The sequence below is a fragment of the Neoarius graeffei genome, chromosome 8 (genome assembly GCF_027579695.1).
Source record: "Neoarius graeffei isolate fNeoGra1 chromosome 8, fNeoGra1.pri, whole genome shotgun sequence".
In the NCBI taxonomy this organism is placed as follows: Eukaryota; Metazoa; Chordata; class Actinopteri; order Siluriformes; family Ariidae; genus Neoarius; species Neoarius graeffei.
The window spans coordinates 42,306,398-42,322,066 of NC_083576.1; the positions used below are offsets into that span (position 1 = coordinate 42,306,398).

Genomic DNA, 15,669 nt, shown 5'->3' on the forward strand with positions numbered 1-15,669 from the left:
AATCTGGAAGAATCTCTGTGCATAAGGGTCAAGGCTGGAAAACCATACTGGGTGCCCGTGATCTTCGGGCCCTTAGACGGCACTGCATCACATACAGGCATGCTTCTGTATTGGAAATCACAAAATGGGCTCAGGAATATTTCCAGAGAACATTATCCGTGAACACAATTCACCGTGCCATCCGCCGTTGCCAGCTAAAACTCTATAGTTCAAAGAAGAAGCCGTATCTAAACATGATCCAGAAGTGCAGACGTCTTCTCTGGGCCAAGGCTCATTTAAAATGGACTGTGGCAAAGTGGAAAACTGTTCTGTGGTCAGACGAATCAAAATTTGAAGTTCTTTATGGAAATCAGGGACGCCGTGTCATTCGGACTAAAGAGGAAAAGGACGACCCAAGTTGTTATCAGCGCTCAGTTCAGAAGCCTGCATCTCTGATGGTATGGGGTTGCATTAGTGCGTGTGGCATGGGCAGCTTACACATCTGGAAAGACACCATCAATGCTGAAAGGTATATCCAGGCTCTAGAGCAACATATGCTCCCATCCAGACAACGTCTCTTTCAGGGAAGGCCTTGCATTTTCCAACATGACAATGCCAAACCACATACTGCATCAATTACAGCATCATGGCTGCGTAGAAGAAGGGTCCGGGTACTGAACTGGCCAGCCTCCAGTCCAGATCTTTCACCCATAGAAAACATTTGGTGCATCATAAAACGGAAGATACGACAAAAAAGATCTAAGACAGTTGAGCAACTAGAATCCTACATTAGACAAGAACGGGTTAACATTCCTATCCCTAAACTTGAGCAACTTGTCTCCTCAGTCCCCAGACGTTTACAGACTGTTGTAAAGAGAAAAGGGGATGTCTCACAGTGGTAAACATGGCCTTGTCCCAACTTTTTTGAGATGTGTTGTTGTCATGAAATGTAAAAATCACCTAATTTTTCTCTTTAAATGATACATTTTCTCAGTTTAAACATTTGATGTGTCATCCATGTTCTATTCTGAATAAAATATGGAATTTTGAAACTTCCACATCATTGCATTCCGTTTTTATTTACAATTTGTACTTTGTCCCAACTTTTTTGGAATCGGGGTTGTAGAAATATAATGTTTGGCATTCTTGAAACTAGGACAGGTTGGTCTGATTGCTACTTGTTTTGGTTAATTAAATCCTTGAGATTTATCTTCGCTCACACATTCTGCTCTCTGCTTAATGAAGGTTATGTTGACCAGGAATGTCTTCTTTTCATAAGATGATGATCCTGATGGGTGATGTAATGGTACATAATATTAGGGTGACCAGACGTCCCGGTTTTACCGGGACAGTCCCAGTTTGGGGTTGTGTGTCCCGAGTCCCGACAAAAGTCTGTCGGGACACTGATATGTCCCGGTTTTCGCCACTCGCGACGTTTGCAACTGAGCAGCGTGGGAATCATTAGTGGAGAAATGTCTGCATTTACTATTTTGATGAATTGACAGGAATCGCAAACTTTCCTGGTTACTGCCCCCTGGCCCTGTGGCATGGGTGTTTATTTAGCCACATTATTCCAGACAACAGAACGTGTTGCCATGCAACAATAAAATAAACATTAACTGCCGCGAATGTTCTTTGTCTAGCAGCTAGCAGCAGTAATGCCGCAGCAATTATGCCGAAAAGAAAATGTACCTTTTCCAAAGATTTACAGGGCACCTACCCCTTCCTCTGAGAGGTGCAGAACAATGCGCATGAAGCCTACTGCACACACTAAGTGCTTTGTTCTTGTACTGAGTTGGGTAGCCTATGCTGCAAATGCTGTGCGCTCCTGTGGGGGCTTTCCTCAGGCTGTCGCCCCTCTCCTCCTTTATTGCTGTTTTGTTTGAGTGTATATTTACGGAAGCCGCGAGAGGCCCTTCATATAATCTTTTTTTATTCACCTTGTTATCCTGAGATAACGACATAATTAATTCAGGATCTCGAGAAAACAACACAACTAATTTGAGATCTCGAGAAAACAAAACCATTATTCCGAGATCTCGAGAAAACAAAACAACTGTTTCATGATCTCAGCTGGATCACTGTATCTCCGTCGGTAGAGACGAAGCCGGGCCAGTCTTCTGCGGAGGTGCCGCGGACTAATTTTGAAATTATCCCTTATTAAAAGACTTAATGCAATCTCTCCCTGTGTCAACCCCTGATCAAAATATTGCCTTATTAGGTGATCGATTATTCCAGACATTCTAATGACCAAAGTTGCATCTATACAGAATGAGAAATAGCCCCAAAGTCAGCATATCACAAGTCTCTTGGCGCACCTGAATGAACCATTTCTCAGCTGTTTACTCGAGATCTCGGAATAACGGTTTTGTTTTCTCGAGATCTCGAATTAGTTGTGTTGTTTTCTCGAGATCCTGAATTAATTGTGTCATTATCTCGGGATAACAAGGTGAATAAAAAAAAAAAAAAAAAGGATTATATGAAGGGTCTCTCTCGGCTTCCGTAGTATATATTCTCAAATCACTTGTCCCTTTTTTGTTTCTGTTTAACATACCATTTTGACAGCAATATGGCCAAACTGTGTTGAACAGCTTGTTGCACCTTCCATTAAAGTGTTCACTTTTGTACACATCATCTTGCTTTATTCATTCAGTTGTGGGGAATGGTTAGAAAGGTTGATTCTGACCTAGGCTATGTCACATATCTACTTTTTAAGTTCATGCTATGCATTCTTCTTGGTGTTCTCACAAACAGGTGAAATAAATCAGTTTAAATTTGGCCTATGGACATAGCCTGACCTATTCTCAGCCATTACAAAATCTGTTGTCTGACCATAATTTAACTGATCTGTATACCACTATGCTACTAGATAACAAAATGCCTGTTTGTTTTATTTCATGTGAGATGTTGATAAACGTGAGCTTCAACAAAATGATAAGAGCACCTCTCTGAGTGTCACGTTTACGTTAAAAAAAAAAAAAAATGCGTGCACGAGCATGGTCGCGCGCAAAAGTGTCCCGGTTTCAGACTAGGGAAATCTGGTCACCCTACATAATATGTCTCTTCTTTCATGAAGTAGTGTTGTCTAAACCAGTGATGTAATGCTTAAATCAGCCATTTACATTACCCTGTCATTCATAGATAACTTGGAGTCGTCAATCACCTCATTATCCAATCACATAGCTACAACACTCTCTTGAATCTGAATATATACACATGTTTGTCCTACAATAAACTGAGAAATCTCTGAACAGCTGTGTCTGTGTCAGTGACCGTTTGCTACCGGATCCACGAGGCAGAATCTCTTAGGCGGAAGAGGTCTACTACATTCCTAGATCATACAGTCAATTCAACCTCCTTCGGTACAGACAGATCAAAACCTAACATCCATGTTGTCTGAAATCAATTACCTCTGCTGTGTGAATATGAAAAAATAATTTAGGGGCACCACTGTAAGTGACCTCTGACAACTGCTTAAATCTAATGACATTAAAAACATGCTATTAAATTAACTCTAAAGTCAAAATAATTGCAAAATGTGTGGAAATTAAGACTGGACTCGTCCTGAGACATAAAGGGCATAAAATTAAAAGTATTCTTGTATTGTGCCCTAACTGTGCCTTAGAACAGGTTACTCAAAGTCCAATTTGGGAAATAAAATTCAATCTCAAACTCATGTTTCTACAGAAAAAAAGCTTGCTTTGTATGAAATCGTACAACCTCAATTCCAAAAAAAGTTGACACACCGTGTAAACTGTAAATAAAATTGTGCAATAATTTGGGGGGGGGGGGGGGGGGGGAATCACAGAAACCCTATATTTCATTGAAAATAGTACAAAGACAAAATATCAAATGTTGAAACTGAACTTATTGTTTTGTGAAAAATGTTTTTTTATTTTTATGTTTTGCACAGCGTCCCAACTTTTTTCAAATTGGGGCTGGAAAATAAAGCTTTTTGAGAAAGATTGTGCGTCATACCCTGACAAGAGGAAAATTCTCATGACAATTAAATCATATGTAATAATTATGCGCAATGTAATTACCTCAAATTGATGAAGATTACCATCAGAAAGCTTCAACTGCATTAGAATAGTTGGCTGTAGCGCTCGAGACAAGGAACTGAAATATACAAAGACAGTGTAATCAATAGTTTGTTAAAATGATTATAGCTTATCATTTTATTGTGTATACATTAAACTATGACATCAAGTAAGCCTTTTAATGCTACTACTGAATTATTAGGGATCCAAGCACCAAATATATTGTAGTCCTTTTGTAATTGTTAGGATTTTTCTCTCTTTTAGGAGCTCAAACACAAAGTTCTGGAAGTCTCTCGTTATTGTCAATATTTTTAGGGGTCCAAACAGTGCTGGAACCTTATTGGCTTTCTGAGGATTTGTAGTGGTCTAAGCATGTAGTCCTGGAACCCTATTATTTTAGTTATAATTTTCCTTTTTTATTTTTCCTAAGGTGGACAGTGACCATTTTTTAATGTTTAATTCCTTTGTTCAAACGATCAAATTTATTTTTGGAGAATTTAGCTCCAGGTACACAAGTTTGCATTATATGCTAAACCTACTTTTGCAAATTAGTCGGCTGATTTTTTTTTTTGCCTTCACAAAAATTGGTATCAAGATACTTTAAGTGGGGCGGCACGGTGGTGTAGTGGTTAGCGCTGTCGCCTCACAGCAAGAAGGTCCGGGTTCGAGCCCCGTGGCCGGCGAGGGCCTTTCTGTGTGGAGTCTGCATGTTCTCCCTGTGTCCGCGTGGGTTTCCTCCGGGTGCTCCGGTTTCCCCCACAGTCCAAAGACATGCAGGTTAGGTTAACTGGTGACTCTAAATTGACCGTAGGTGTGAATGTGAGTGTGAATGGTTGTCTGTGTCTATGTGTCAGCTCTGTGATGACCTGGCGACTTGTCCAGGGTGTACCCCGCCTTTCGCCCGTAGTCAGCTGGGATAGGCTCCAGCTTGCCTGCGACCCTGTAGGACAGGATAAAGCGGCTAGAGATAATGAGATGAATGAAATACTTCAAGTGAAAATAAAGGTTAAAAAAAAAAAAAGTGTTATATATGAAAAAAAAAACACTCATACACACGTATCTTCTACTAAATAGTAAAACACTAAGTAATTAATTGGTTAGTAAATTAGTAAAAATTTAAACAAGGCAGTAATCATTGGTTGAGTTGCATGGTACAGTGGTGCTTGAAAGTTTGTGAACCCTTTAGAATTTTCTATATTTCTGCATAAATATGACCTAAAACAACAGATTTTCACACAAGTCCTAAAAGTAGATAAAGAGAAGCCAGTTAAACAAATGAGACAAAACTATTATACTTGGTCATTTATTTATTGAGGAAAATGATCCAATAGTACATATTTGAGAGTGGCAAAAGTATGTGAACCTTTGCTTTTAGTATTTGGCGTGACCCCCTTGTGCAGCAATAACTGCAACTAAACATTTCCGCTAACTGTTGATCAGTCCTGCATACTGGCTTGGAGGAATCTGATGTTTTAGGTCATATTTATGCAGAAATATAGAAAATTCTAAAAAAAGAGTTCACAAACTTTCAACTACCACTGTATACACTAATACTATATTTAAAAAATAAAAACTTATAAAAAACAAACATTACACACACAAAAACAAAATTAAGAGACCACTGCAAAATTATCGGTTTCTCAAGTTTTAGGTTTTTCTGTTTTTTAGATGTGTGAGAGGAACATGAATATTTTGGTTTTATTCCAGAAACTACTGATATTTCCCCCAAATTCCATATAAAAATATCGTCACTTAGAGCATTGGGGGGGGGGGGCACCCACACAACACCCCAAAAACCCAATCCTCAGAGTTGGAGAACATTGTCAGAGCAGAAGGAAGCAAGTTTTCTTCCAGGATAACCTTGTACATGGCTTGATTAATGTGTCCTTAAAAATCTGTCCCATTCCAGCCTTGCTGAAACACCCCCATCACTGATCCTCCATAAAATTTCACAATGGAGGCAACACACTGCGGCTTGTAGGCCTCTCCAGGTCTCCATCTAACCATTAGACGACCAGGTGATGGGGAAAAAGCTGAAAATTGGACTCAGAGATGACCTTAATCCAGTCCTGTACAGTCAAATCCTTGTGGTCTTTAGCAAACCTCAGCCTGGCTCTTCTTTGCTTCTCATTAATGAACAGCTTTTTTTTTCTAGCTTTGCATGACTTCAACCCTGTTTCAAAGTCCTTGCCATGCACTTAATCCCAGCTGCCACTTGCCACTCTTTTTATAGGTCACTTGAGGTCATTGTACAGTTGAGTGACATTCGAAAGAGATGACGATCATCTTGGTCAGTGGAGAATCATTTTCGGCCTCTGGCAGCCTGTAACTTTGTTGTCCACAAGGTCTGCTGCTTGACTTTGTCCTCATGAACTGCCATCTTTGAAATTCTGAGGATGGAAGCAACCTGACACTCACTGTATGCCTCTGCCAGTTAAGCCAGAATTGAACCCTTCTTTTCCTTACTTAAAACTTTTCTTTTTAACTCTTTTTGGCATGATGAATAGATATTTTTGTATTCCAATTAAATTTAAGGTACTACTAGCACCATTTTTGCCATTCAAACTGGTCCTATTGCAAAAGGATAGTGATGGCCACAGGAATGGTTTCTATAATGTAGCAGCGAGGGTGTGAACGGTGAGGAGTCAGGGTGTACCAGCAGGTAATATGTGAGGAGTTACACCTGTGTCAAACTGCTGGCTGTCTATTAACATGCGTCTCTGTGTGCCTTCCAGATGGCAAGTAACACGAGAGAGAGAGAGAGAGAGAGAGAGAGAGAGAGAGAGCGCTGCATTCTCCTATGTGGTGGTGTTCGTGGTCACTGAAAAGTGAAAGAGATAAATAAAGAGCACCTAGAACTGTTGCACCTGTCTCAAAAGTTCCTTATTGCCCTCCGTAAAGAAATGTTACACTAGTGCTGAAACCCAGGACGGAGGAACAAAACAGTGTCACGGAGTCCGAACTAGTCAAAGAGTTCCTCCAAAACACTCGCCAACGACTTCCAATGCCAGCATCAAGAACTTGTCATGCTGTCCGTCAAGCAGCGCTTCTAGGCTCTGCTTGAGGCCCAGGCAGAGGACCAGCAGGTGATCCAGAGCTTGGTCCAGTCAACCAGGTGATCTAGAGCTTGGTCCAGACCACCTGATGGCATTTCCAGGAGCAGGCGCTCCCACAGATCCTCTCCCCCTCCCCCCTCCCAGTCCCCAGAAACCCGCTCCCTACACTCATGTCTTTCCTGGTGTCTCTTTAGGCCCCTCCCCTTCTGTATCTATGCTGCCGCTAACCCCCATCTACAGGTGGACCCGTCCCTTCACACCAAAATAAGGAGAAAGTCCGGGCAGGTCTGTCGGCATGTCAGGAAGGCTGGGATTTCCCAGAATCAACACTTTCACAATGAGGTGGGGATTCTGATTCACATTCCTGACACACCACAGGCTTCTCCTGATTAAGCAGGAATGTACTGAGTGCGAGTATTGAAGGGGGTATACGTCAGGTTTGGTGGATTCTGGTTGTAATCAGACCTCCATGCATCAAAGCCTGATTCAATGTGGGGCGCTGGGAAATGCACGATTGGTGAAGGTGAGGTGTGTACAAGGGGATGTCCACAATTATCTGCTAATGCTGGTCACTGTTCATTTCCGGGGTGAAAAGCATAGTGTGGAGGCGGTGGTTAGCCCGAGCCTCACCCATCCACTTATTCTGGGGACAGATTGGCTGGGTTTGCTAATAAAACAGTTAGTAGTGGATGGGTCCTGGATTAGCTCCCATACATAAAGATGCCGGCGGCATGGTGGTGTAGTGGTTAGCGCTGTCGCCTCACAGCAAGAAGGTCCGGGTTCGAGCCCCGTGGCCAGCGAGGGCCTTTCTGTGCAGAGTTTGCATGTTCTCCCCGTGTCCGCGTGGGTTTCCTCCGGGTGCTCCGGTTTCCCCCACAGTCCAAAGACATGCAGGTTAGGTTAACTGGTGACTAAATTGACCGTAGGTGTGAAAGTGAGTGTGAATGGCTGTCTATGTGTCAGCCCTGTGATGACCTGGCGACTTGTCCAGGGTGTACCCCGCCTTTCGCCCGTAGTCAGCTGGGACAGGCTCCAGCTTGCCTGCGACCCTGTAGAACAGGATAAAGCGGCTAGAGATGAGATAAGACATAAAGAGGCCGATTTAAGAAAAAATTGAAGTGGTCTCTTAATTTTATATGAAGACACACACACAAAAAAAAAGGAGTTGCAAAAGTCTTAGGCACATCTCATCTCATTATCTCTAGCCACTTTATCCTGTTCTACAGGGTCACAGGCAAGCTGGAGCCTATCCCAGCTGACTACGGGCGAAAGTCAGGGTACACCCTGGACAAGTCGCCAGGTCATCACAGGGCTGACACAGACAACCATTCACACTCACATTCACACCCACGGTCAATTTAGAGTCACCAGTTAACCTAACCTGCATGTCTTTGGACTGTGGGGGAAACCGGAGCACCCAGAGGAAACCCACGCGGACACGGGGAGAACATGCAAACTCTGCACAGACAGGTCCTCGCCGGCCACGGGACTCGAACCTGGACCTTCTTGCTGTGAGACGACAGCGCTAACCACTACACCACCAGTCTTAGGCACATGTTTAAAAAAATTAAATAAAAAACCTGTAGACCAAAAACGACTCAAAAATAATTAAATGAGGAGATGTTAACATTTATTTAAAAAAAAAAAATTATAAAACAGCAGTAAGCCATAATAAATGAAACTAAGTCAATATTTGGTGTGAGACTACCCTTTGCAGGGCACCTATGGATACCAGCTGTGCTGAATGGTCCACCTTGTTGAAATAAAATTTATCTATCCATCGATGGTCTCTTTGTACCCTTTTAATTGTAGTCTCAGGTATAATGGAGCACTTGCATGTGACGTCACAGCCGATCCAGATTGTGACAGACGCCATCTTGTCGGTCAAACGCCATATTCCGCCTTCTACTTCTACTTCTACCTTTTCTTCTGAAAAAACCTACTATATACAATTCTACTACAACGGCTGCGGCTACAAGCTCTCCCTACCTGTGCACGTTTATGTTTTTTGTGTGTATTTTTGCGTGTTGTTCGTCTGTACCGGACTTCAATATCCACTACAACCGTATGGACTTACTGGACATAGGTTTCCAGCAGAAAATGACGGTTTGTAGCGATTTCCATCGCATGCACAACATTCTGGACGAGAGAAGAAAAAAAAAAATTCCGGACGAGATAGCGAGACCAGCAGGGTCTCCGTGGATTGTTATCGGAAGCAAAGCGAAGGAGGCGGTGCCGGGAGCGGAAGCAAAAGCGAGGCTACAGGCAGAGCCGGCCTGTTGACTAAGCTCAGAAAACAGCCACTCAAGCCTCCACTGCCAAGCCTCTACCTCTCCAATGTCAGATCCATGTAAACAAGACGGACGATTTGGAATTACAGCTAGAATTACCTTATTCTATTCTATAATCGGCTGGTCAGTGCTATACTCAATACTTAAGTGACTTACCTGTCCAATGAGGATTCTTGTTTACAAGATGCCACATCTGAGTTGCTAACAAATCCTGAATTTCTGTAAAGATAACTGTCCAGAGATTTATAGGCACGCAGTGCTTCACCACTGAACAGCGAGGGAAAGTTAATGAGGTAATTATACACGTCTGGGTATTCCGCTGGCAGTTCAAAATCCGGTCGTGAAAACTCCGTACGGAAAGCCATAAGGGTCACAAATCTGTAGAGCGTTTATTTTAGACATATATCTAATTATCTGTTCATTCGAAAAATGAGCCGTGTAGTCCGTCGGTTGAAATTGATCCATTCTGTACACGAGTGCAGCAGTATTCAGCTGTGTTTTTGACTGACAAGATGGCAGTTGTGTACTTTCCGGTCACGTGACTGCAAGATCTCTATTAGCGCAGTTTTATAAGGAAATGAGCTGTAGGTTTTACTGAACATCTTGCAGAACCAGACACACTTCTTCTGGACACTGTTTACACTTCCATCCATCTTCTACCGCTTATCCAGATCTGGGTCGCGGGGGTAGCAGCCTAAGCAGAGCAGCCCAGACTTCCCTCTCCCTGGCCAGCTCTTCCGGGGAAATACCGAGGCGTTCCCAGGCCAGCCGAGAGATATAATCTCTCCAGCGGGTTCTGGGTCTGCCCTGGGGTCTCCTCCCGGTGGGGCATGCCCAGAAAACCTCCCTTGGGAGGTGTCCAGGGAGCATCCTAACAAGGTGCCCAAACCACCTCAACTGACTCCTTTCAATGTGGAGAAGCAGCGGTTCTACTCAGAGTCTCTACCGAATAACCAAGCTTCTCACCGTCTCTAAGGGAGAGCCCAGCCACCCTGCGGAGAAAACGCATTTCTACCGCTTGTATCCGCGATCTCATTCTTTCGGTCACTACCCATAGGTGACCATAGGTGAGAGTGGGAACGTAGATGGACCAGTAAATTGAGAGCTTTGCCTTTTGGCTCAGCTCTCTCTTTACCACAACAGACCGGTTTAGCGTCCGCATCACTGCTGACACTCTCCCGATCCTTCTGTCCAACTCCCGCTCCCCCTTACCCTCACTCGTGAACAAAACCCCAAGATACTTAAACTCCTCCACTTTAGGTATCAACTCCCCCCGACCTGGAGTAGGCACTCCACCTGTTTCCGGCTGAGCACCACGGCCACAGACTTGGAGGTGCTGATCCTCATCCCAGCCGCTTCGCACTCAGCTGCAAACTGTCCCAGCGCATGCTGTAAGTCACAGATTGATGAAACCAACAGGACCACATCATCCGCAAAAAGCAGAGACATGATCCTGATGCCACCAAACCAAACCAGACACCCTCCGCCCCTTGGCTGTGCCTAGAAATTCTGTCCATAAAAGTTAAGAACAGAACTGGTGACAAAGGACAGCCTTGGCGGAGTCCAACATGCACCGGGAACGAGTCCGACTTACTGCCGGCAATGCGAACCAAACTCCTGCTCCAGGTCATACAGGGACCGAATGGCCTACAGTAGTGGGCCTGAACCCCATACTCCCGAAGCACCCCCCACAGGGCACCACGAGGGACATGGTCGTAAGCCTTCTCCAGGTCCACAAAACACACGTAGACCGATTGGGCAAAACTCCCATGCACCCTCCAGTCCTTTGCAAGGGTAAAGAGCTGGTCCAGTGTTCCAGGACCAGGACAAAAACTGCATTGTTCCTCTTGAATCCGAGGTTCGACTATTGACTGGACTTGCCTCTCCAGCACCCCAGCATAGGCTTTCCCAGGGAGGCTGAGAAGTGTGATCCCCCTATAGTTGGAACACACTCTCCAGTCCCCCTTTTTAAAAAGGGGGACCACCACCACCCCAGTCTGCCAATCCAGAGGCACTGTCCCCGACCTTCACGCAATGTTGAAGAGGTGTGTCAGCCAAGACAGCCCAACAACATCCACTACCTTCAGGAACTCAGGACGAATCTCATCCACCCCCGGAGCCCGGCCACCGAGGAGCTTTTTAACCACCTCGGCTACCTCAGCCCCTGTGATAGGAGAGTCCTCCCAAGCACCCTCAGACTCCGTGTCCTCCTCGGACAACATGAAGGTGGGATTGAGGAGATCCTCAAAGTATTCCTTCCACTATTGGATGATGTCCCTAGTTGAGGTCAACAGCACTCCAACCTCGCTGTAAACAGTAGACAGAGAGCACCATTTTCCTTTCCTAAGCCGCCGGACGGTTTGCAAGAATCTCTTCGAGGCCGACGGAAAGTCACTTTCCATGGCCTCTCCAAACTTCTCCCATACCCGAGTTTTTGCTTCAGTGACTGCCAGAGCCGCATTCTGCTTGGCCCGTCGATATCAGTCAGCTGCCTCTGGAGACCCACAGGCTAACCAAGCCCGATAAGACTCCTTCAGCTTGACTGCTCCCCTCACCACAGGTGTCCACCAGCAGGTTCAGGGATTACCGCCACAACAGGCACCAACAACCTTGCAGCTACAACTCTGCACAGCCACCTCAACAATGGAGGTGTGGAACATGGTCCACTCGGACTCAATGTCCCCATCCTTCCCCAGTATGCAGTTGAAGCTCTGCCAGATGTGGCAGTTGAAGACCCGACGGACAGGAGCCTCCGCCAGACGTTCCCAGCATACCCTCACTACTCGTTTGGGCCTGCCGGCCTGTCTGGCCTCCTCCCCAACCATCTGATCCAGCCCGCCACCAGGTAGTGATCAGTTGACAGCTCTGCTCCTCTCTTCACCTGAGTATCCAAGACATAGTCATAGATCAGATGAAACAACTACAAAGTCAATCAATCATCGATCTGCGGCCTAGGGTGTCCTCATGCCACGTGCACTTATGGACACCCTTATGCTTGAACATGGTGTTCGTTATAGCCAAACCACGCATGGCACAAAAGTCCAACAACTGAACACCACTCAGGGTCAGATCAGGCAGGCCGTTCCTCCCAATCACACCCCTCCAGGTCTCACAGTCATTGCCCATGTGAGCATTGAAGTCCCCCAGTAAAACAATGGAGTCCCCTCGTGGTGCACTGTCTAGCACCCCACTCAAGGACTCCAAGAAGGCCGGGTACTCCGAACTACCATTTGGCACATAAGCGCAAATGATGGTCAGCAACCGTTCCCCGACCTGAAGGCACAGGGAAACGACCCTCTCATTCACTGGGGAGAACCCCTCCTTGAATCCCCACCTTAACATGGTGGAGGGGTTTGAGTGCCTCAGGGATTCTAGGAGCTATGTTGTCAGGACAACTGCCCCTGGTAGGGTCTCCCAAGGCAAACAGGTCCTAGATGAGAAGTCAGACGAAGAGCGGTTCAAAAAGGACCCTTATGAAAGAAAAAGCAGGTATCAGAGTACCCTCGCCCAGACCAGGGATACCGGGGTCCCACCCTGGAGCCAGGCCTGGGGGAGGGGCTCGTCGGCGAACGCTCTGTGGCCGGGCCTATATCCGTGGGGCCCGGCTGGGCCCAGCCTGAATGAGCAACATGGAACCACTCTCCTGTGGACCCACCACCCACAGGAGGTGCCGTAAGGGTCCAGTACACTGTGGATCAGGTGGCAGCCAAAGGCGGAGGCCCTGGCGTACTGATCCCCGGCTGACAAAACTGGCTTTTGGGACATGGAATGTCACCTCTCTGGTGGGAAAGGAGCCTGAACGTGTGCATGAGGTTGAGCGGTACCGACTAGATATAGTTGGGCTCACCTCAACGTATAGCTTGGGCTCTGGAACCAATTTCCTGGAGAGAGGTTGGACTCCCTTGGACTGTTGCACTTGCTTCTGTGGGCGCTATTGGTCTTAAGTGATCAGTCTCATTAAATCAGTCTCATTAATAATACCATTAATTTTGGTGTTTAATAATAAATTACCAAACAGCTAAATTATGGTATAGTATTCCAAATTATTATGATCACTACTGATGCAGCAATAATGTATTACTTACCGTATTACCTAGACACTACAGCCAATAGCACTCGTATACACTTGGGTGAAGGCAATTTTGGAGTTCTTTGAGATTGTGTGACTTCAAGAATACAGTAGCAAACAACGGACAAACACAGTTTAACAGAATAATTGAATTTATTATAACAATGATACTAAATGGGTAATAGCAGTTGAAATACATTCAATATGGTCATCAACGATATATATACACAAGCATAAATGGTGAGGTAGTACTATGGGTGTGTGCGTGTGTGTCTGTGTGCGTGTTTGAGAGGGGGAGCGAGGGTGTGTGTGTGTGTGTGTGTGTGTGTGTGTGTGTGTGTGTGCGCGCGCGTGTGTGTATATGAGAGGTATAGCGAGGGTGGGTGTGTGTGTGTGTTGGGGGAGGTGAGAATCACCTCATGGTCTCTTGAGACAAAGGAATTTGTCGTGGTAGCTCACCCACTCCTTATAACATTATCAAATTCACTGAAATCTTGATGAGGTCAAAATGTGTAATAATGAAGTTAAAGGATGTTAGTGAGGATAGAGGAGAGCATGCACAACTTATCTTTTTGAAACAACGGAGAGAGAGAAATGTAGAACACAAAGATCAGTATGCACAATTAAACAGTTTCTGAGTTTAAATTCACACTACTTCATAAAGCTAATTCCTAAGACTAATTTGCCCAAATGCCAGCCTTACTTCCAGTAATCGATATCTCTATGCGGGATGTGCAGAGATGTCCCGAAGTTCCGCGGAGTTTCACAGAGCTCGTGGAGGCTTCTGTAAAAATCAGAGAATTCCTGATCCGACATTTCGTCGGTCGTGAGGAAGAGTCTCTGATCAATAATGTGCACAGCGATTAAGTCAGAAGGAATCCGGTCGCTTCTAACTTTTAATTAACTGCTTGGGCGGCAGTCGTAATGTTACTCATAATAAACAAATAAAACCGGTTGTAACTCAATATGAGCGAGACGGCGCAACTTAGGTAGTTTTACCATGGCCAGTGGTATATACGAAAGCGCGCCGAGTCTTCTTTTTCTTGCAAGGCAGACGTCTTGATCTCGGATGTTCTGATGAGAGGGTGTCTCTATGTCTGTACGACACGGAGTCCACAGCGCCAAAGAGGAAGAACGTAGTGTGGCTTAGTCACTTATGGAGTCGGGGGGGATGTGACATAGGTAATCCCGCCTAGGCGTGACGTAGGTCATCGCGGAAGTTAGTTGATGGGATTTGTAGTTCTAGACGGGACAGTGGCTGTACCTACACTTCTTAATTTTGCAGCAAAACCCAGTAGCCTCATGTTTTCTTTTTTAATCTGAAAAGCAGTCTCATATGCTGCTCAGACAGAAACATCATTGATTCTCTAACATTTAATTTTGTGCTGGAGAACGAACATTTGGAACTCAAATGTTTCTGTACTGTCTTGATAATGTAAAAGTCATAAAATAGAACTAACAGTTTGTTGGAAAAAAAGGATCTCATACTTTTGCAGAGTACTGTATGTATATATGAGATGTAGTCTGTATGAAAAATACAAGTGGTGTATTTTCCAAACACTAGTTAGAGCACTCTTCTACACTATTCCACATCACTTTAGACCTATTATGCATCTGATTACTGTACCTTGTTGAAATTGCAACATCCACTCTCCATCTGAATTTTTCTAAGTCAGGTAATCTCGGGCTGTACTGTGTAACAGAAGCATCAAGTGCTGGTCGCCTGAAAGAGAAATCACAACAGCACTTGTCTGTCTCTTATGTTTAAAAATATATTTGTTGGCAACAAAAGAAAATTAACCAAGTGACCACTTGGTTTTTCTAAAAAAGAATTCAAATGTGTATAGCACAAGTCATGAAAATCAGATATTTATTCTTTAGCTTTGCTTCATACCCATTTCCAAAGACAATGCGGGACAGGTCTGCAATGAACTCCTCAAAAATCCTGTGTTTGACAAAAAGTAATGTTTAGTCTCATCATTCCAGCTACTAAACATAACTTGAATTTCACCCATTCTAACTGCAAGGGGTACTGAAAATGTTCTGCAGCCAGTTAAACCCAAGTCTGATTACAAGTTATGGTGTCAAGTCATTTCTTACCCATACTTAGTTTATAACAAGTGTGGTATAGAATTTCAGAGTGAAATTTTACGGTCATCATCCAATCAGAAACGTGATGCAACATAAACAGGAACATTACGACATTCATGATCAAGATACAGGGAAGTGGTTAG

The 15,669-nt window shown here is 44.6% G+C and overlaps 1 protein-coding gene across 1 annotated transcript in view; it reads right to left on the bottom strand.

Annotated features, from left to right (window-relative positions):
* commd5 (COMM domain containing 5) overlaps nucleotides 1-15,669 on the bottom strand; it is a 54,202-nt gene that overhangs the window by 14,804 nt on the left and 23,729 nt on the right. Inside the window, exons 4-6 of the mRNA XM_060927647.1 lie at nucleotides 15,330-15,380; nucleotides 15,063-15,158; nucleotides 4,023-4,098 (exon numbers count right to left, since the gene is read on the bottom strand). Of these exons, the coding sequence (XP_060783630.1) occupies nucleotides 4,023-4,098; nucleotides 15,063-15,158; nucleotides 15,330-15,380 (223 nt within the window). The remainder of the gene's footprint in view (nucleotides 1-4,022; nucleotides 4,099-15,062; nucleotides 15,159-15,329; nucleotides 15,381-15,669) is intronic.